At 66.9% G+C, this 21219-nt stretch overlaps 3 protein-coding genes across 3 annotated transcripts; 2 read left to right on the forward strand and 1 right to left on the reverse strand.

Moving 5' to 3' along the window:
- Positions 1–10: 10 nt before the first annotated feature.
- On the reverse strand, positions 11–2406 carry FIS1 (fission, mitochondrial 1). The gene is made up of 5 exons (XM_030474572.1): positions 2301–2406; positions 1774–1906; positions 1040–1116; positions 817–922; positions 11–285 (listed from the first exon to the last, which is right to left on the reverse strand). The coding sequence occupies exons 1-5, from the start codon at positions 2343–2345 to the stop codon at positions 188–190; spliced, it is 459 nt and encodes a 152-aa protein (XP_030330432.1). The 5' UTR covers positions 2346–2406; the 3' UTR covers positions 11–187.
- Positions 2407–3952: 1546 nt separating this feature from the next.
- PFAS (phosphoribosylformylglycinamidine synthase) lies at positions 3953–17943 on the forward strand. The gene is made up of 28 exons (XM_030474573.1): positions 3953–4169; positions 4585–4723; positions 5069–5170; positions 5773–5960; positions 6057–6162; positions 6940–7080; positions 7399–7523; positions 8046–8174; positions 8750–8881; positions 9303–9431; positions 9527–9600; positions 9683–9839; positions 9925–9986; positions 10106–10267; positions 10643–10756; positions 11209–11340; positions 11423–11653; positions 12090–12270; positions 12406–12489; positions 12945–13100; positions 13214–13339; positions 13476–13621; positions 14463–14673; positions 15566–15657; positions 15772–15886; positions 16322–16462; positions 16604–16756; positions 17231–17943. Exons 1-28 carry the CDS (start codon positions 3974–3976, stop codon positions 17563–17565), a joined length of 4059 nt encoding a protein of 1352 aa, XP_030330433.1. The 5' UTR covers positions 3953–3973; the 3' UTR covers positions 17566–17943.
- Positions 17944–18400: 457 nt separating this feature from the next.
- Positions 18401–20917, forward strand: HES7 (hes family bHLH transcription factor 7). The gene is made up of 4 exons (XM_030474569.2): positions 18401–18665; positions 18798–18893; positions 19671–19749; positions 19910–20917. The coding sequence occupies exons 1-4, from the start codon at positions 18504–18506 to the stop codon at positions 20416–20418; spliced, it is 846 nt and encodes a 281-aa protein (XP_030330429.2). The 5' UTR covers positions 18401–18503; the 3' UTR covers positions 20419–20917.
- The last annotated feature ends 302 nt before the right edge of the window (positions 20918–21219 follow it).

Below are 21219 nucleotides of genomic sequence, written 5' to 3' on the forward strand. Positions count from 1 at the left end.
GCCCCCCCCCCAGGTCACGTGGGGTCACGGCGAACCCGAAGCTGTTTATTTACAACTGGGGGGGGTGGGGGGGGAGGCCGCCGCGTGACGTCACCGTGATGTCATCGCGTCCTCATCGACGTCCGCCGCAGGGCCAAAGGGGGGACGGGGGAGGAAGGGTCACGTGGGGGAGGGCGTGGCGGTGACGTCAGTGGCGGGCGCGGGAGATAGCCAATCCCAGCAGCCCGGCCAGGCCGGCCACGCCCAGAGCCACGCCCCCAACGATGGCCGCGCCCAGGAGCCCGTCTGGGGGGGCAGAGACACACGTCAGCGGGGTCAGGGGTCACCCCGGCCCCACCCCGGCGCTATGGGGTCACTGCGGGGTCACTATGGCGTCTCTATGGGATTGCTATGGGGTCTCTATGGGTCTCTATAGGGTTGCTGTGGGTTGTTATAGGTCATGCTATGTGTCTCTATGGGTCACTGTGGGGTCCTATGGGTCTCTATGTGGTCTCTGTGGGTCTCTATGGGTCCCTATGGGGTCCTATGGGTCTCTATGTGGTCTCTGTGGGTCTCTATGGGTCCCTATGGGGTCCTATGGGTCTCTATGTGGTCTCTGTGTGTCTCTATGGGTCCCTATGGGGTTCTATGTGTCTCTGTGGGGTCTCTATGGGTCAGTATGGGGTCTCTATGGGGTCTCTGTGTGTCTCTATGCGTCCCTATGGGGTCTCTAGAGGTCTCTATGGAGTCCTTATGGGTCTTTATGGGTCCCTATGGGGTCTCTACAGGTCCCCATGGGGTCTCTATGGGTCCCTATGGGTCCCGCTCTGCCCTCACCTCTCTTCATGCTGTCCCGGATGCGGCGCCGCAGCCGCAGCCCCTGCGGGTTCTGGGGCTCAGCCCCCAGCAGCCGCTCCACGTGCTCCAGAGCCCGCTCGTACTCCTGGGGCAGGGCAGGGTCAGCCCCGCGCCCCACATCCCGCGCCCCACACCCCACATCCTGCGCCCCACATCCCGCACCTCACATCCCGCACCCCACATCCCGCACCCCACACCCCACCTTGAGGCGGTAGTTGCCCAGGGCCAGGTAGAACACGTAGTCGCGCTGCTCCTCCCTTGTCCCCTTCGGCAGCAGCTCTGGGGACAGGGAAGGGGCCGTGGGGACACCTGGCTCCGCCCCTGCTCTGTGGGTCCCTGTTACCCCCCCCCCCACTATCCCCCCCTCCCCTGTCCATGGGGGGCTCCATGTCCCCCCATATCCCTGTGCACCAGGGCCAGCCTCTGCCCCCCTGTCCCTGCTTGACCCTGTGACCCCCCATGTCCCCAAAGCCCATATCTCATGTCCCCATAACCCATACCCAATATCCCCATGCCCCACACCCCATATCCCATACCCCATACCCCATATCCCCATACCCTACATCCCACACCCCACACCCCATACCCCACACCCCATATCCCACACCCCACACCCATACCCCATACCCCATACCCCATACTCCATATCCCATATCCCATACCCCACATCCTATACCCCATATCCCCTACCCCACACCCCATACCCACACCCCGCACCCCATATCCCCATACCCCATATCTCACACCCCATACCCCACATCCCATACCCCACACCCCATATCCCCCATCCCACACCCCATATCCCACACCCCATATCCTATACTCCATATCCCTTACCCCACACCCCATATCCCCATACCCCATACCACACACCCCACACCCCGCACCCCACACCCCACACCCACACCCCACACCCCACCCCACCGCAGGACCCACCTTGCAGCAGCGCCACCCCCTTGCGCACGTCCCCGCCGTAGGGGCTCCGCACCAGCCCCCAGGCGTACTCGAACTGGCAGCTCCGCGTCACGGCGCCCCCCTGCCGCTGCTCCGCGTACCGCCGCTCCAGCGCCTGCGGGGGGCGCCGCCGGCAATGGGCAGGGGGGCGGGGCTTGCTGCCAACGGGGCGGGGCTTGGCACAAAGCGGGCGTGGCCAAGCCATATACGGGCGGGGCTACACCGCGAGGGGCGTGGCCAGGTGGTCCCGAGGGGCGTGGCCTGAGGCGGGGAGCGTGGTATGGTCGCGGGGGGGCGTGGCCACGCGGGGAGGTGGGCGTGGTCTGCGAGCGGGGGGCGTGGCCATGCGGGACGGTGGGCGTGGCTTGAGGGGGAGGTGGGCGTGGCCTGGGCGGGGGGGGGAGAGGGGGCTCCGCGCGCGGGTGGTCGTGGAGGGGGCGTGGCCGCGCTGTGAGCGTGGCCGCGGGGGACCCCTCTGTCACGTGACGGGGGAGGGGGCGTGGCCTCACCATCAGGTCCTCCACGGACACGACGTCGTCGAAATCGGGATCCATCGCCACCCGGAAGCGGCGGGGCCGGAAGTGACGCCAACACAGCCCCGCCCCGGCTTCGTTCACATCCCGGGAGGGGGGCGTGGCCACGTTGCTATGGCGACACCGGAGGGGGGCGGTGCCTCGCCCCGCCCGCTGCTCTCCTATTGGCTGGGAGGGAAAGGGGCGGGGCTGAGCGCGGCGGAACGGGTCAGCGGGGTCAGGTGAGGTCAGCGCGAGGGGGGGGCACGTTTTGGGGTGCTGGGTCCCTTTTGGGGTGTGGGGTATGGGGTATGGGTGCCATGGGTGCTATGGAGGTCCCATGGGTGCTATAGAGGTCCCATGTGGGGTGTTTGGAGGTGTTTGGGGGGTGTTTGGGGGGTGTTTGGTGTCAATGGGGGGTGCTTGGGGGTGTTTCGGGGGTGTTTGGGGATCTATGGGGGGTGTTTGGGGGTCAGTGGGGGGTGTTTGGGGGTTAATGGGGGGTGTTTGGGGGTCAATGGGGGGTCTATGGAGGGTGTTTGGTGTCAATGGGGGGTGTTTGGGGTGCTGGGGGGCCCCTGGGTGCCCTATTCGGGGTGCTAGGTCCGTATTGGGGTGCTGGGGGGCCCCTGGGTGCCCTATTCGGGGTGCTGGGTCCGTATTGGGGTGCTGGGAGGCTCCTGGGTGCCCTATTCGGGGTGCTGGGTCCATATTGGGGTGCTGGGGGGCTCCTGGGTGCCCTATTCGGGGTGCTGGGTCCCTTATTGGGGTGCTGGGGAACCATTTTTGGGGTCCCCCCTTCTCCTGGGTCCCACATTGGGGGTGCTGAGTCCCCTATTGAGGGTGCTGGGTCCTCCAGGTCGTGGTGGCCCCCCCATAAGCACATGGGTGCTATGGGTGCCATGGGTGCCATGAGTGCCATGGGTGCTATGGGTGACATGGGTGCTATGGGTGCCATGGGTGCCACGGGTGCTATGGGTGACATGGGTGCTATGGGTGCCATGGGTGCCATGGGTGCCATGGGTGCTATGGGGACACCCTGGTGTGGGGCCACCGTGGGGGGGGCGGCACCATCCTGCTCCAAGGCCAGCTGACGTCACCCGTGATGTCACCCATGACATCACCCGTGACCTTCCCCCACCCCCCCACCCGCCCCCCTGGACCGCTGCCCCCGCCCCCCCCCCCACCCCCCCCGGGGGTCACGTGGTGCGGATTGGCCTTGGGGGGGGCGTCCCCCGCCCCCCTCCAATGGGCGAATGAATGGGGGAGGGGCGGGGTCACGGGGGGGGGGCCACGGCCCCTCCCCCCCCTCCTCAAGCCCCTCCCCCTCCCCTCTGGTGCCGCGCGCGCGGCAGCGGCGGGGTCAGAGGTTGCGGGAGCGGCGCGTGGTACTTTGGGGGGGGGACTCCCAATTGCGACCCTTTGGGGGGGGGGTGCACGTGGTGATGTCCTTAAAGGGGGAAAAAAACCCCTTTAATGACGTAATGGGGGGGGGACACCCCATCAGTGAGTTAGGGGGAGTGTCCCCTGTTTGGGGTCCTTGGGGGGGGGGGTCCCATATTTGGGGGTCCTTGGGGGTGTTCCCATATTTGGGGGTCCCTGGGGGGGGTTCCCATGTTTGGGGTCCCTGGGGTTGGGCTCCCACGTTTGGGGGTCCCGCTCCCACCCCCATGTGTGTTCCCCCCCCTCAGATGCAGTTGCTGCGGTTCTACGTGCGGCCCGGCCCCCCCGAGCGGGTGGGGGTGTCCGAGGGGGCCCCCCCCGCGCTGGGGCTGGGGCTGGGGTCCCCCCTGAGGGCGGCTCGAGCCGTGGAGCCCTCGGTCACCAGCGTCACCTGCGAGACCTGCTACTACCTGGCCTGGGACGGTGCGGGGGGGCGGGGGGCAATGGGGGGCGTTTGGGGGGTCTATGGGGGTCAGTGGGGGGTGTTTGGGGATCTATGGAGGGTGTTTGGGGGGTGTTTGGGGGTCAATGGGGGGTCTATGGGGGTCAGTGGGGGGTGTTTGGAGGTCAATGAGGGGTGTTTGGGGGTCAATGGGGGGTCTATGGGGGTCAGTGGGGGGTGTTTGGTGTCAAGGGGGGGTGTTTGGGGGTTAATGGGGGGTGTTTGGGGGTCAATGGGGGTCTATGGGGGGTGTTTGGGGTCAATGGGGGGTGTTTGGGGGTCAATGGGGGGTATTTGGGGATCTATGGGGGGGTGTTTGGGGGTGTTTGGGGGTCAGCAGGGGGTATTTGGGGGTGTTTGGGGTCCGTGGGGGGGTCCCAGCCTCGCTGCACACAGGGGACGCCCCCCCGGACGCGGAGCAGGGCCGGATCCTGCGCTGGATCCTGGGGTCCCCCCTGGGGGGGGGCGACGAGGTGGCCCCCGAGAGTTTCCTGCAGCCCCACGGCCCCCACGTGCTGCTGGAGATCGGGCCCAGGTATGCTGGGGGGGGTCCCATGGGTGCTATGGAGGTCCCATGGGTGCTATAGAGGTCCCAGGGGTGCTATAGGGTGCCATGGGTGCTACGGGGGGCCTAGGGATGCTATGGGGGTCCCATGGGTGCTATGGGGTCCCATGGGTGCTACGGGGGTCCTAGGGATGCTATGGGGTCCCATGGGTGCTATGGGGGTCCTAGGGATGCTATGGAGTTCCCATGGGTGCTCTGGGGTCCCATGGGTGCTGTTGGGTCCCATGGGTGCTGTGGGGGTCCGAGGGATGCTATGGGATCCCATGGGTGCTGTGGGGGTCCCATGGGTGCTATGGGGTCCCATGGGTGCCACAGGCTCGGGGTCTGCACGGCCGACTCCACCAACGCCGTGTCCCTGTGCCGGGCGGCCGGGCTGGAACCAGTGCAGAGGCTGGAGCGATCCCGGAGGCTCCTGCTGCAGGTGGGGCGGGGGTGTGGGGTGTGGGGTATGGGAGATATGGGGTGTGGGGTATGGGGTGTGGGGTGTGGGATGTGGGGTGTGGGGTATGGGATATGGGATATAGGATATATGGGGTATGGAGCGTGGGATATGGGGTGTGGGGTAGGGGATATGGGGGCATAGGGTATAGGGTATGGGATATATGGGCTATGGGGACATAGGGATATGGGGTATTGGATATGGTGTGTGGGATATGAGATATATGGGGTGTGGGATATGGGGTGTGGGATATGGGATATATGGGGCATGCGGTGTAGGATATATGGGCTATGGGGATATGGGGTTTGGGATATGCAGTGTGGGATATGAGATATATGGGTTATGGGGTATGGGGTGTGGGATATGGGGTGTGGGATATGGGATATATGGGATATGGGGTGTAGGATATGGCATATATGGGGTATGGGGTATGGGATATGGGTGTGGGATATGGGATATAGGGGGTATGGGGCATGCAGTGGGGCATATGGGATATATGGGGCCATGGGGGCCCACGCCTGGTGCCAGGCTCCCCCCATGGGTGCCCTGTGCTGGGGGTGACTCTGCGCCGCGCTGGCAGTTCGCTGCGCCCCCCCCCGGCGGCGGCGCTGGGGCGGCTGAGCCGGGCGCTGCGGGACCCGGTGACGGAGCAGCTGTACCCCGAGCCCCTGCGGAGCCTCCGCGTGCCCGTCAGCCCCGCGCCCGTCACCACCGTGGACGTGCTGGGCAGCGGGCAGCGGGCGCTGGAGCAGGCGGACCTGGAGCTGGGTGAGGGCCACGGGCGGCGGGACGTGGGGGGCGGGACGTGGGGGATGGGGGGCGATGGGGGGCAATGGGGACACCGTGGGACGTCGCTGTGCCCAGGCCTGGCCTTCGACCCCTGGGACGTGCAGTTCTACACCCGCCTCTTCCTGGCTGCTGGGCGCAACCCCACCACGGTGGAGTGCTTCGACCTGGCGCAGTCCAATAGGTGACCCCAAAACCTGCCCCATAGATCCCAACCTGCCCCATTGACCCCAAAACCTGCCCTGGGGGCCCTAAACCTGCCCCAGGGACCCCAAAACCTGCCCCGGGGACCCCAGAGCTGCACTGGGGACCCCAAAACCCACCCCAGTCCTTCACTGATGTCACCCCCAAGACTATGTCCCCATTAGCCCCGGTGTCCCCATTGACTCTCGTGTCCCCATTGACCCCCCATGTCCCCGTTGACCCCCATGTCCCCATTGACCCCCCATGTCCTCATTAACTCCCATGTCCCCCTTAGCCCCGGTGTCCCCATTGACCCCCGTGTCCCCGCTGACCCCCATGTCCCCGCTGACCCCCATGTCCCCGTTGACCCCCATGTCCCCATTGACTCCCCATGTCCCCATTGACTCCCATGTCCCATTGACCCCCATGTCCCCGCTGATCCCCATGTCCCCATAGACACCCTATGTCCCCGCTGACCCCCACGTCCCTGCTGACCCCTGTGTCCCCGTTGACCCCCGTGTCCCCGCTGACCCCGTGTCCCCGCTGACCCCGTGTCCCCGCTGCCCCCCGTGTCCCCATTGACCCCCGTGTCCCCATTGACCCCCGTGTCCCCGCTGCCCCCCGTGTCCCCATTGACCCGCCGTGTCCCCGCTGCCCCCCGTGTCCCCATTGACCCCCCACGTCCCCGCTGACCCCCACGTCCCCGCTGACCCCCACGTCCCCGCTGACCCCCATGTCCCCGCTGACCCCCCTGTCCCCGCTGACCCCGTGTCCGCAGCGAGCACAGCCGCCACTGGTTCTTCAAGGGGCGGCTGGTGGTGGACGGGCGCGAGGAGCCGCAGTCGCTCTTCCAGCGCATCATGAGCACCCAGAGCTCCAGCAACCCCAACAACGTCATCAAGTTCTCCGACAACAGCAGGTAGGGCCATGGGGTGGGATGTGGTGTGCCCCAGAGGGCAGACATGGGTTGGCCCATGGGGTGTCTGCATCACACCTGGGCTGTGTGGGGCGCCCCATGGGCTGTGTGTGGGTCACACCTGGTGTATGTGGGTCACACCTGGTGTGTGTGGGGCACCCCACGGGCTGTGTGTGGGTCCCACGGGCTGTGTGTGGGTCACACCTGGTGTGTGTGGGCCCCACGGGCTGTGTGTGGGTCCCACGGGCTGTGTGTGGGTCACACCTGGTGTGTGTGGGCCCAACGGGCTGTGTGTGGGTCGCTGACGGGCGCTGCCCCCAGCGCCATCCGGGGGGCGCCGCTCTCGGCGCTGTGGCCGCAGGACCCGGCCGGGCCGAGCCCCTTCGAGCTCAGAACCACGATCCGTCACGTGACCTTCACCGCCGAGACCCACAACTTCCCCACCGGTCAGCGGGGGGCGTGGCCTCGGGAGGGGGCGTGGTCTAATGAGGGGGTGTGGCCCAATGAGGAGCATGCTTCGAGGAGGGGGCGTGGCTTCAGCGGGGGACGTGGTTTCGAGGGGGCGTGGTCTAAAGAGGGAGCGTGGCCCAATGAGGAGCGGTCTTTGAGGAGGGGGGAGTGGCTTCACGAGAGGGCGTGGCTTCTGCAGGGGGGTGTGGTTTCGCAGAGGCGTGGCTCAATGAGGGGTGTGGCTTCAGCAGAGGGGGTGGTCTAATGGGGGCGTGGCTTCAGGAGGGGGCGTGGCCCAATGAGAGGCATGGTTCGGGCAGGGGCGTGGCTTCAACAGGGGGCGTGGCTTCAGCGGGGGACGCGGCTTCGTGTGGGGCGTGGTTCAATGAGGGGGCGTGGCTTCGCGAGGAGGTGTGGCCCAATGAGGGGCGTGGCTTTCAGCGGAGAGGGGTTGAGGCTTCGGGAGGGGGCGTGGCTTGCGCTGGCCCCGCCCCTCAGCGCTGGCCCCGCCCCCTCAGCCGTGGCCCCGTTCAGCGGCGCCACCACCGGCACCGGGGGCCGCATCCGGGACGTGCAGAGCACCGGGCGCGGCGCCCACGTCATCGCCGGCACCGCGGGGTACAGCTTCGGCAACCTGCTGCTGCCCGGTGAGCCCCGACCCGCCCCGGGACCCCAAAACTGACACCGGGACCCCAAATACACACACAGGGACCGCAAATAGACACAGAGGGACCCCAAAACTGACACGGGGACCCCAAACACAGACACAGGGACCCCAAACCAGCCCTGGGGACTCCAAAACTGACACAGGGACCCCAAATACACACACGGGGACCCCAAATACACACACAGGGACCCCAAAAACTGACACAGGGACCCCAAATACACACACAGGGACCCCAAAACTGACACCGGGACCCCAAAACTGACACAGGGACCCCAAATACACACACAGGGACCTCAAAACTGACACTGGGACCCCAAAACTGACACAGGGACCCCAAATACACACACGGGGACCCCAAACCAGCCCTGCGGACCCCAAAAACCAGTCCAGGACACCCCCAAACCCCACCGGCACCTCCCAAACTCCTCTAAATCCCCTAAAACCCCTCCCAAACCCCTGGAATCCCCTAAAGCCCCTTTGGGACCCCAGAAACCCCCCTGGCACCCCAAAATAGACCCTTTTGGGACCCGCTGTGGCCCCCTGGTCCTCCCCCAGGCTATGAGCTGCCCTGGGAGGACGCGGCGCTGCCGTACCCCACGTCCTTCGCCCGGCCCCTGGAGGTGGCCATTGGCGCCAGCGACGGCGCCAGCGACTACGGCAACAAGTTTGGGGAGCCCGTGTTGGCCGGTGAGTGGGGACCCCCCCTCCCCGGGACCCCCCCATGGCCTTGGGGGGACCCCCAGAGACCTCCATGGGCTTGGGGACCGCATTGGGGTGGGGTTGGGGCAACGCTGGGGGGGTGACAATGGGGGTGGCACCATGGAGTGACGCTGGGGGGGTGACAGTGGGGAGGTGACACTGGGGGGGTGACAATGGGGGTGGCACCATGGGGTGACATTTGGGGGGTGACAATGGGGGTGACACCATGGGGGTGACAATGGGGGTGGCACCATGGGGTGACATTTGGGGGGTGACAATGGGGGTGACACCATGGGGTGACACTGGGGGGGTGACAATGGGGGTGGCACCATGGGTTGACACTGGGGGGGTGACACTGGGGGGTGACAATGGGGTGACACCATGGGGTGACCCTGGGGGGTGTCCCCAGGCTTTGCCCGCTCCTTCGGGCAGGTGCTGCCGGGGGGGCAGCGGCGCGAGTGGATCAAACCCATCATGTTCAGTGGGGGCATCGGCGCCATCGAGGACCAGCACGTGCGCAAGGAGCCCCCCGAACCCGGTGAGACCCCCCCCAGCACCCCAAAACCCCCCCCGGGGCCCCCACGCTCTCCATGGGGGGGGGGGTTTGGGGTCTCACCCATGTCCCCCCCCCAGGGATGCTGGTGGTGAAAGTGGGGGGCCCCGTTTACCGCATCGGCGTCGGGGGGGGCGCAGCCTCCTCCATCCAGGTAACGGGGGGTCCCTATGGGTGGGTTGGGGGGGGGGGGTATGGGGAGCTGTGACCCCGTTGTGTGTGTGTGTCCCCCCCAGGTGCAGGGGGACAATGCGGAGGAGCGGGACGCGAGCGCGGTGCAGAGGGGGGACGCCGAGATGGAGCAGAAGCTGAACCGGGTGCTGAGGGGGTGCATCGAGAGCGGGGCGGGGAACCCCATCAGCAGCATCCACGACCAGGGCGCCGGCGGCAACGGTACCGGGACGTGGGATACGGGGGATGATGGGGGGGGGGGATATATGTGGGGGCACGGGGGGATCCCCACCACCGCTGTCCCTAGGGAATGTCCTCAAGGAGATCAGCGAGCCGGCGGGGGCCGTCATCTACGCCAGTCGCTTTGAGGTACCGGCCCCCCCCCCCATAGCACCCCCCAGCGCCCCCATCCGCTGCACCCCCATGCGCTGCGCCCCCGTGGCTGCCGCGGCCGGGGCGCCCCCCCGCGGTGACGCTGGGTCCGGCAGCGCGGGGACCCGACGCTGAGCGTGCTGGAGCTCTGGGGGGCCGAGTACCAGGAGTCCAACGCGCTGCTGGTGCGGCCGCCGCGCCTCGAGCTGCTGCAGCGCCTGGCCCGGCGCGAGCGCTGCCCCCTCTGCGTGGTGGGCACCGTCACCGGAGACGGCAAAGTGAGCCGTGGGGGGGGGGGGGGGGGTGGGGGGTGAGGGGTGTGGGGTATGCGGTATCAGGTGTGGGATATGCGATGTGGGGTGTGGAGTATGGGGTATGGGTATGGGGTGTGGGATGTGGGGTATGGGTATGGGATATGGGGTATGTGGATATGGGGTATGGGATACGGGGTGTGGGATATGGGGTGTGGGGTATGGGATATGGGGTGCAGGATATGGGGTATGTGGGTATGGGTTATGGGGTGTGGGATATGGGGTGTGGGGTGTGGGGTGTGGGATATGGGATATGGGATGTGGGATATGGGGTGTGGGGTATGGGGTGCGGGGTGTGGGGGTACAGGGACCCCGGCCCCACGGAGCCCCCGACCCCCCCAGATCGTGCTGGTGGATGACCTGGAGGCGCCGGTGCCCGAGGGGGGGTCCCACGAGGGGCTCCCCACCCCCGTCAACCTGGAGCTGGAGTGGGTGCTGGGCAAGATGCCGCAAAAGGTGAGGGGACACGGGGGGGGACGGGGGGGACCCGCTGTGGGCACCCCAGGGGCTGGCACCTTGGGGACACCCCTGTGGTGGTGGGGATCCCCCACTGGGAGTGGGGGCACCCAGTGGGGATGGGGGTCACCATGGGGATGGGGGCACCCAATGGGGATGAGGGTCACCGTGGGAATGGGGACACCCAATGGGGATGGGGGTCACCATGGGGATAGGGACACCCAATGGGGATGGGGGTCACCATAGGGATAGGGACACCCAATGGTGATGGGGACACCCAATGGGGATGGGGACACCCCGTGGGGATGGGGGTCACGATGACGATGGGGACACCTAATGGTGATGGGAACACCCAATGGGGATGGGGACACCCCATGGGGATGGGGATCACCGTGACAATGGGGGCCCCCCCATGGTGGTGCCCCTGTGATGATGCCCCCCCCCCCCCGCAGGAGTTCGTGCTGCAGCGGGTGCCCCCCACCCTGCGCCCGCTGGAGCTGCCCCCGGGGCTGTCGGTGCTGCGGGCGCTGGAGCGGGTGCTGCGGCTGCCGGCCGTGGCCAGCAAGCGCTACCTCACCAACAAGGTACCCCCGTCGCCACGGGCCGCATCCTGCCCGCCCCGCGCGGCGCCGCGCGCCCCGTGGTGACGGGCGCCGTGTGCCGCAGGTGGACCGCTCGGTGACGGGGCTGGTGGCGCAGCAGCAGTGCGTGGGGCCGCTGCACACGCCGCTGGCCGACGTGGCCGTGGTGGCCTTGTCCCACTTCGACACCGTGGGCGCCGCCACCGCGCTGGGGGAGCAGCCCGTCAAGGGGCTGCTGGACCCCGGCGCCGGCGCCCGCCTGGCCCTCGCCGAGGCGCTCACCAACCTGGTGTTCGCCCGCGTCACCGACCTGCGCGTGAGTGGGGACACGGGAGCGACGGGGACATGGGGGCAGTGATGGGGACATGGGAGTGACGGGGGGACACGGGAGCAGTGATGGGGACATGGGAGCAGTGATGGGGACATGGGACATGGGAGCAATGACGGGGACATGGGGGCAATGACGGCGCATGGGGTATTGACACCATGGGGGAGATGCCACCACCACCCCATGGCCAAGGGGGACAACAGCGTGGCCGGTGCCCTACTATGGGACGTGAGGCTCTGTGGGGCTCAGCACCCCGGCCACCAGCACCACATCGCTCCCAGAAGGGGTCTGGGCTCTGGTCGCCAGGGCCGCATCCTGCTCGTGGGCACCCCACGGCCGCCCCATGGCCACTGAGGTGGGGGGCAGGAGGCGATGGGGGACGGCGGGTGGTGGCCGCAGGTGACACCATCCCCGTTGTCCCCAGGACGTCAAGTGCTCCGGGAACTGGATGTGGGGCGCCAAGACGGGCGCGGAGGGGGGGGCGCTGGTGGCCGCCTGCGAGGGGCTGGTGGGGCTCCTGCACCGCCTGGGGGTGGCCATCGACGGCGGCAAGGACTCGCTGAGCATGGCCGCGCGCGTCGGCACCGACACCGTCCTGGCGCCCGGTGAGGCCGCGGGGGGCACGTGGGGGGGGGCTATGGGGCATCGCCATGGGGAGGAACCCGGGGGTGGTGCCACCACCGCGGTGACGGACCCATGGGTGCCCCACTGTGACCGCGGTGACCTTTGGCGCCCGCCAGGCACCCTGGTGGTCTCTGCCTACGCCGTATGTCCCGACATCACGGCCACCGTCACCCCGGACCTCAAGTGTCCCAATGGCAAAGGTGGGTGCAGGGGGGGGCTTTGGGTGCTGGGGAGGGTTTGGGGGTGCTCAGGGACCTACAACCACCTCATGGAGGTTCTGGGGGTCCCTATGGGTGCAGTGACGCTCTGTTGGGTGCAGGGGTACCCCTATGGGTGCAGTGACGCTCTGTTGGGTGCAGGGGTACCCATAGGGGTGCAGTGATGCTCTGTTGGGTGCAGGGGTACCCCTATGGGTGCAGTGACGCTCTGTTGGTGCAGGGGTACCCCTATGGGTGCAGTGATGCTCTATTGGGTGCAGGGGTACCCACATGGGTGCAGTGACGCTCTGTTGGGTGCAGGGGTACCCCTATGGGTGCAGTGACGCTCTGTTGGTGCAGGGGTACCCCTATGGGTGCTGTGACGCTCTGTTGGTGCAGGGGTACCCACATGGGTGCTGTGATGCTCTGTTGGGTGCTGTGACGCTCTGTTGGTGCAGGGGCGCTGCTGTGGGTGCAGCTCTCTCCGGGCCGGCACCGCTTGGGGGGCAGCGCCCTGGCTCAGGTCTTCTCGCAGTTGGGGGACACTTGTCCTGACCTTGAGGACCCCAAAAGTCTCGACGGGGCCTTTCGGGTCACCCAGAGCCTCATCCGAGGTGGGTGTTGACTGGGGGGGTGGGGCCGATGGGGGTGGGGATGAGGGGTCGTGACGGGGTCACAGGGGGTTGGGGTGACCCGGGGTGCTATGGGGTGACCCTGTTGGGTGCAGAGCGGGTGCTGAGCGCGGGGCACGACGTGAGCGATGGGGGGCTCCTCACCTGCCTGCTCGAGATGGGCTTTGCCGGCAACTGCGGCCTCCACGTGGACCTGGCCAGCGTGGCCCCCGAGACCCCCCGTGAGTCCCGGCACCCCCCTTCGTGTCCCACACCCCCCATCCCGCACCCACACCCTGCACCCACACCCCCCATCCCGCACCCACATCCCGCACCCCCACCCCGCACCCACACCCCCGGCGCTGTCGCTGTCCGCAGCTCTGGCCGTGCTCTTTGCGGAGGAGCCGGGGCTGGTGCTGGAGGTGCCGGTGGGCGCCGCGGGGCAGATCTGCCACCGGTACCAGGAGCGGGGCGTGAGCTGCGTCCCCATCGGCCACAGTGGCCCCTATGGGCCCGATGCCACGGTGAGGGGACACGGGGACGTCGGGGGGGGGGGTCTGGGGGGCACACGAGGGGCGGGTGGTGGTGGCTGTGCCCCCATGGCAGGTCTGGGTGCTGGTACCCGTGCTTGGTGGCTGTGTCCCCATGGGCCGTGTCCCCATGGGCCATGTCCTGTGGCAGAGGCAGGTGCTGGTGCCCATGTCCATGTGCCATATCCCATGTCCCATGTTCCCATGGCAGGTTTGGGTGCTGGTGCCCATGTCCCACACCCCATGTCCCACATCCCATATCCCATGTCCCATGTCCCACACCCCACATCCCATACCCCATGTCCCACACCCCATGTCCCATGTCCCATATCCCATGTCCTGTGTTCTGTGTCCCCATGTCCCCACGGCAGGTCCGGGTGCTGGTGCCCATGTCCCACATCCCGTGTCCCATATCCCATGTCCCATGTCCCGTACCCCACGGCAGGTCTGGGTCCTGGTGTCCATATCCAATGTCCCATGTTCCATGTTCCATGTCCCACACCCCATACCCTGCGTCCCATACCCCGCGGCAGGTCTGGGTGCTGGTGTCCATATCCAATGTCCCATGTTCCATGTCCCATACCCCATGTCCTATGTCCCATACCCCATGTGCTATGTCCCATACCCCATACCCCATGTCCCATACCCCATACCCCACGGCAGGTCTGGGTGCTGGTGTCCATATCCAATGTCCCATGTTCCATGTCTCATGTCCCATACCCCATGTCCCATACCCCGTGTCCCACACCCCACACCCCCTACCCAATACCCCATGTCCCACACCCCGTGTCCCACACCCCGTGCCCCCCGTCCCACGGCTGCTCTCCCATGGCAGGTGCGGGTGCAGGTGGGGGGCTCGGAGGTGCTGCGGGAGCCGGTGGGGTCCCTGCGGGCGCTCTGGGAAGAGACGAGTTTCCGGCTGGAGCGGGAGCAGGCGGCACCCGAGTGCGTGGAGCAGGAGGAGGCCGAGACGCGGCGGCGCCGGGGACCCTCCTACCGCCTCACCTTCGACCCGCGCCAGGAGCCCCCCCTGCTGCGGCACATGGGTGAGGGCACGGGGCGACAGGGGTCTGTGGGGCGCGGGGGGCAATGGGGCTCTATGGGGTGTGGGGGGCGACGGGGCTCTATGGGGCGTGGGGGGCAATGGGGGTCTATGGGGCGTGGGGGGCAATGGGGGTCTATGGGGAGTGGGGGGCAACAGGGGTCTATGGGGAGTGGGGGGCAACGGGGGTCTATGGGGCACGGGGGTTATGGGGTTTGTGGGGCACAGGAGGCAATGGAGATCTACAGGATCATGGAGGGCAATGGGGGTCTATAGGATCATGGGGGTCTATGGGGCACAGGGGGCAATGGAGATCTATAGGGTCATGGTGGGCAATGGGGGTCTATAGGATCATGGTGGGCGATGGGTGTCTATGGGGCATGGGGGGCAACGGAGATCTATAGGATCATGGTGGGCAATGGGGGTCTATGGGGCATGGTGGGCAATGGGGGTCTATGGGGCACGGGGGGCAATGGGGGTCTATGGGGCATGGTGGGCAATGGGATCTATAGGATCATGGTGGGCAATGGGGATCTACAGGATCACAGCGGGCAATGGGGGTCTATGGGGCATGGGGGGCAATGGGGATCTACAGGATCATGGGGGTCATGGTGGTCTATGGGGCACAGGGGGCAATGGGTGTCTATGGGGCATGGTGGGCAATGGGATCTATAGGATCATGGTGGGCTATGAGACCATATGGGATCATCAGGGGTCATGGGGGTGATGGGGATCTATGGGATCCGGGGGGGTCCATGGGATCCTGGGGGCGTTTATGGGATCCTGGGGTGTCCGTGGGTCCCTGGGGCGATCTGTGGGATTCTGTGGGACCCTGCGGGGGGCTCTATGGGCCGCCCCATAGGCGCGGCCTATGGGGGTGACGCCGCTGTCCCCAGAGCTGCCGGGGCCGCGCGTGGCCGTGCTGCGGGAGGAGGGCAGCAACGGGGACCGGGAGATGGCAGCAGCCTTCCTCATGGCCGGCTTCCAGGTGAGCATTGGGGGGGTCCCGGTGTCCCCCCCGTGTCCTGGGGGTGTCCCCCCCATGTCCTGGGGGTGTCCCTGGTGTCCCCATTGGGGTGCCCCATCTTTTGGGTACCCCCAGGTGTGGGACGTGACCACCCAGGACCTGTGCTCGGGCTCCGCCACCCTTGATGGCTTCCGGGGGCTCGTCTTCGTGGGGGGGTTCAGCTACGGCGACGTCCTGGGCTCGGCCAAGGGTGAGAACCTGGGGGGGTCCCGTCTCCCCCCCCTCTAGGACACCCCATTCCTGACGATGGGGTGGGTTTGAGGGGCTTGGGGCAGGGGGGGTGTTGAGGGAGACACTGTTGGTTTTGGGGTGCCCCTGGGTTAGTGTGGCCCTAGTTTGGGGGGCCCTGGCTTGGGGGTCTCACTGGGGGGCCCTGATTGGGGGTCTCTGACCGGGTCCTGTTGGGGGGGGTGTCTCTGTTGGGGGGGGTCCCTGACCGGGTCCCATTGGGGGTGTCTCTGTTGGGAGGTCCCTGACCGGGGTTCCCTGTCTGGGGGGTTCCTGACCCAGTCCCTGTTGGGGGCATCCCTGTTAGGGGCTCCCTGACTGGGTCTCATTGGGGGGTGTCCCTGTTTGGGGGGGTCCCTGTTGGGGGCTCCCTGACCGGCCCCCGTTGCGCTCCCAGGCTGGGCGGCCGCGGTGCGCTTCCACCCGCGGGCGCGGGGGGCGTTGGAACGGTTCCGGCAGCGCCCGGACACCTTCAGCCTCGGCGTCTGCAACGGCTGCCAACTGCTGGCGCTGCTCGGCTGGATCGGGCCCCCCCGAGGTGCGGGCAGGCCATGGGGCGGGCGCGGGGCACCCATGGGTGGTGGGGGGGCACCCATGGGTGGGGGTGACCCATGGGGTGGGGGATTCTCCTTGTTGGGGGGGGGGGTTTCCCCGACGGTGACATCACGACCTCAAGCAGAGGCGGAGGCGCCCCCTGCTGTCGCGCTGTGCCCCAACCTGTCGCGACGCTTCGAGTCGCGATTCGTGACGGTGCGGGTGGAGCCGGGGCCGGCGCTGATGCTGCGCGGGATGGAGGGGTCGTGCCTCGGCGTCTGGGTGGCGCATGGGGAAGGTGCGTGCGGGGGCACTGGGGGACACTGGGGGGGCACTGGGTGGTTACTGGTGACACTGGGGGGGCACTGGGGAATCCTGGGGGGGCACGGGGGGGGCACTGAGGAACACTGGGAGGGCACTGGGGGACACTGGGAGGGCACTGGTCGCACTGGGTGGTTACTGGTCGCACTGGGGGTGCACTGGGGGCACTGGGGGAGGCACTGGGGCACTGGGTGGCCACTGGGTGGTTACTGGTCGCACTGGGGGGGGCACTGGGGGCACTGGGTGGTTACTGGTCACACTGGGGGAGGCACTGGGGGGGCACTGGGGGAGGCGCTGGGGCACTGGGTGGTCACTGGGTGGTCACTGGTCACACTGAGGGTGCACTGGGGGCACTGGGGAGGCACTGGGGCACTGGGTGGTCACTGGGTGGTCACTGGTCACTCCGGTGTCACACTGCGGGGGGGGGTGTCTCACTGCTGCCCCCCCCCAGGCCGGTTCCAGTTCCGCGAGCCGGGCGCGCTGGCGGCGGCGCTGGACGCGGGGCTGGTGCCGTTGCGGTACGTGGACGATGGGGGGCGCCCCACGGGCCGGTACCCCATGAACCCCAACGGCTCCGGCGGCGCCGTGGCCGCGCTCAGCTCCCCCTGCGGCCGCCACCTCGGGATGATGCCGCACCCGGAGCGCGGCGTCCGCGCCTGGCAGTGGCCCTGGTGGCCCCCGGCGTGGGGCAGTCCCACGGCCGCGGGGGGCCAGGAGGCGCCCTGGAGCCGCATGTTCCAGAACGCCTGCGAGTGGTGCCTGCGCTGGCCCCACGGCGAGCACTGAGCGAGCCCTGCCCCATGGCTGCCCCATAGAGAGACTTGACCCATGGACAGACCCACAGATGGACCAGCCCCACGGCTGGACCGGAGCCGTGGGCAGCCCCATAGCTGCCCCATAGAGAGACTTGACCCATAGACAAGACCCACAGATGGACCTGCCCCACGGCTGGACCGGAGCCGTGGGCAGCCCCATAGCGGCCCCATAGAGAGACTTGACCCATAGACAAGACCCACAGATGGACCTGCCCCATGGCTTCCCCCCACAACACCTCCAGCACTGACCAATGGGAGTGACCCCATCTCCCCCTCGACCAATCAGAAGCTGAGGATGCGGGGGGGGGGGGGGGGAGGGGGACCCGTAATAAAGCTCTGGATGCAGCCACGTTGGGGGGCGAGAAGTCAATGGGGGGGGCGGGAGGGGGTTGGGCGCGTGTGGGACCCTCCCCCTCCCTCTCCCCCCACCTTTTGTCCCCCCCTCCCCCAGCCCCAAATCCCGCTGGAATGAGCCCAAAAGGTGCCGGGGAGGGGGTGGGGGAGGGGTGGGAGAATCCCCGCTCTCCGGTTCCCACGCCCCTCCCCCCCCGGCTGGTGCCGGCCACGTGCGGGATCAAAGAGACCGCCCGGGAAGTGGGGGGTGGGAGGGGGGTGACTCGTGCCGGCGGCACAGCCCAGCCCCCTCCCCATTGATCCCATTGATCCCAGTGCCCCCAGTGCCCCACCAGTGCCCCCAATGTCCCCCCAGTGCCCCCCAATGTCCCCCAGTGCCCCCCCAGTGCTCCCAGTGCCCCCAGTGTTCTCAGTGCCCCCCTAGTGCCCCACCAGTGCCCCCCAAGTGCCCCTCCAGTGCCTCAGTGTCCCCCCAGTGCCCCCCAATGTCCCCCCAGTGCTCCCAGTGCCCTCCCCGCTGCTCCCAGTGCCCCCCCAGTGCTCCCAGTGCCCCCAATGTCCCCTCAATGTCCCCCCCGGTGCTCCCAGTGCCCCTCCCCCTTTGGCCCCTCCCCCGGGGCGGGTCCGTCCGGGCCCATTAAAGGTCCCGCGGGGCCCCCCCCGGGTCAGCCCCGACCCCTCACCATGAGCAGCGCGAGCGAGCCCGGACTGCGGCAGGTAACGGACACCCCCCCCTCACCCCGATGCCCCCCCCGGGACCGGCCCAGCCCGGTCCGACCCGGCGCGGTCCCAGTTTGTCCCAGTTCATCCCCAGTTCCCGGCCCCCCCCCCCCCCCCCCCACCCCGCAGCTCCTGAAGCCGCTGCTGGAGAAGCGCCGGCGCGACCGGATGAACCGGAGCCTGGACCAGCTGCGGCTGCTGCTGCTGGCGGCCACCCGCGACGAGGTGAGGCGCTGTCGTGATAGCACATCTCTATCGTGGCTATTGCGCCTCTATCGTGACTATCACAGCCCTATCACACGTCTGTTGTGATTATCACAGCCCTATCATGCCTCTATCACAACTATTGGGCCTCTATCGCAGCTCTGTCATGACTATCATGGCACTTTCATGGCTCTATCGTGCCTATTGTGGCACTATCATGCCTCTGTCTTGGCTCTATCGCGCCTATTGTGGCTCTGTTACAGCTACGGTAGCACTATCACAGCTCTATCGCTCCCCAGTTGCGACTATGGCGGCTCCATCCCAGCTCTACCAATCACAACTATCCTGGCTCTGTCATGACTGTTGTGGCTCTATTGTGGCTCTGTCGCAGCTCGGCTCCACCGCAGCTCGATCGTGGCGCTCTCACGATGATCACAGCTCTATTGTGAGATGATCGTGGCGCTCTCACGATGATCACGACTCTACCATGACTCCCAGGGCTCTGCTGGGGCTCTGTTGTGACTCTGTCGTGACGCTCGGGGCTCTCTCACGATCGTCACGACTGGCTCGGGCTGCCGCAGCTGCAGCAGCTTCGTGCTGCTGCCTCACCCCACCAGGGGGAGCTGTCAGGGCGCTATTGCGGTATTATCGGGACGCTGTCGGGACAGGCTTGGGGTTTCCATCACGACATGGGGCACTATTGAGGCGCGCAGGGCTCTATCGGGGCACTGCCTGGACGCTTTGGGTACTATGAGGATGCTATTGAGGCTCTGTCACGACATTTCCCCCCCTCAACAGCGCCTCCGGAGCCCCAAGGTGCCGAAGGCGGAAATCCTGCGGCAGACAGTGCAGCTCCTGCAGGCGCCGCCACCAGCAGGTCTGTGCCTCGGTGTCCCCCAGCCCCACAGCCAGCCCCACAGCCCCCCGCGAGGCTCCTCTGGGGCTGTGGGGCTCCTTGGGCAGGTGCTATGGGGCTGCGGGGTGAGGCGGTGGCTGCTATGGGGCCCCATAGATCACGGTGTTTCTCTCCGGCACAGACCCACAGGGCACGGAGGAGCTGTTCCTGCACCGGTACCACTGCGGATACTGGGAATGCCTGACCCGCGCTGCCCGCTTCCTCATGGCCATTCCAACGGAGCCCCCACGTCCCGCCGCTGGCCCCACGGCGCTGTGCCCCACGGCGCTGTGCCCCACACCGTTTGCTGCTGACCCCCCAGGACCCCCTGGCTGCCACGGACAGCCCATAGGCCCCAGTTACCATCACAGTTACCACGGTTACGCCCCTGGGTACCACAGCTTCAGGCCTAGGCCTGACCGCTGCCCTGGCGACGGTTGCCATGGTGACAGGTCCAAGCATCCTGGTTACCACGGTTACGGGCCTGGTCTTGAGCCTACTTCAGGGCCTACTATACGGCCTGGTTGGGGGCAAAGCCGGGGGCCCCAGCATGGTCTCAGCCCCAGCGGCCGTGAGGACTCGCAGCAGCGCTGCCCCAAGGAGGAGATGCTGCCGGGGCCTCCCCACCATGTCTGGAGGCCCTGGCCTTGAGCCATGGACACCCCCGGGGCTGGGGGTGTGTCCCCCAGTTTGGCTATGGGGGACAGGGAGGGGGCAACTGGTGTGTACTGGGAGGAAGGCTGCTTTGAACTGGTGTATAGTGGGAGGTTGAGGGTCTTCCCCAGCTCCAGACATGCCCCTGGTTGACCCCAGAGGGTGAACCTCAAACTGAAGGTCTTTTTGCCCCAAAAGTCAGGTCCTGGAGGCTCAGGACTGGGAACAGCGCTGGGAGATGCCATGTGGGGCTCCTGGGCTTGGTTTTGGGTGAAAAGGTTGAGGTTTGGGGCCCGTTAACACTTTCTTCCTGGTACAGCCCTAAATCCCAAATTTCAGTGGTGGGAAAAGGGGGTGGGAGGGGGAAAATGTCCGGTTTTGGTTATAACCTTCCTGTTTTCCCTTTTCCTCCCTCATTTGTGGCCCCTTTGTCCCCCTTTTCCTGTATTTCGGAGGGAAAACCCTATGATTCCAATAAAAATGTGCTGCTTTGTCACTTCTCCTGACACCGGTGGGGATATGGGGGATACTGTGGATGGACACATCATTGTATCCCCAAGTTGGGGCCCTATCGGAGGATGCGGGTGGGTTCCCTTTAAGGTGGTTGTGGGGCTGTCCCTGTGGGCACTGGGTGATGGAGCATAGAGAGGGAATGCTGGAGGACAGAAAGCTGGTGCTGGGCATCACCTACACATGGTGCCCTCCGCAACAGCGCCAGCAACGTGGCAATCCACCCTTGTCTGGACTGAAAACTGCTTTCTACTGAGTTCCCTCCATTGTTTCCTCCGGGGTTGGGTA

This window comes from Strigops habroptila, unplaced genomic scaffold (genome assembly GCF_004027225.2).
Source record: "Strigops habroptila isolate Jane unplaced genomic scaffold, bStrHab1.2.pri NW_022045602.1_ctg1, whole genome shotgun sequence".
Classification (NCBI taxonomy): domain Eukaryota; kingdom Metazoa; phylum Chordata; class Aves; order Psittaciformes; family Psittacidae; genus Strigops; species Strigops habroptila.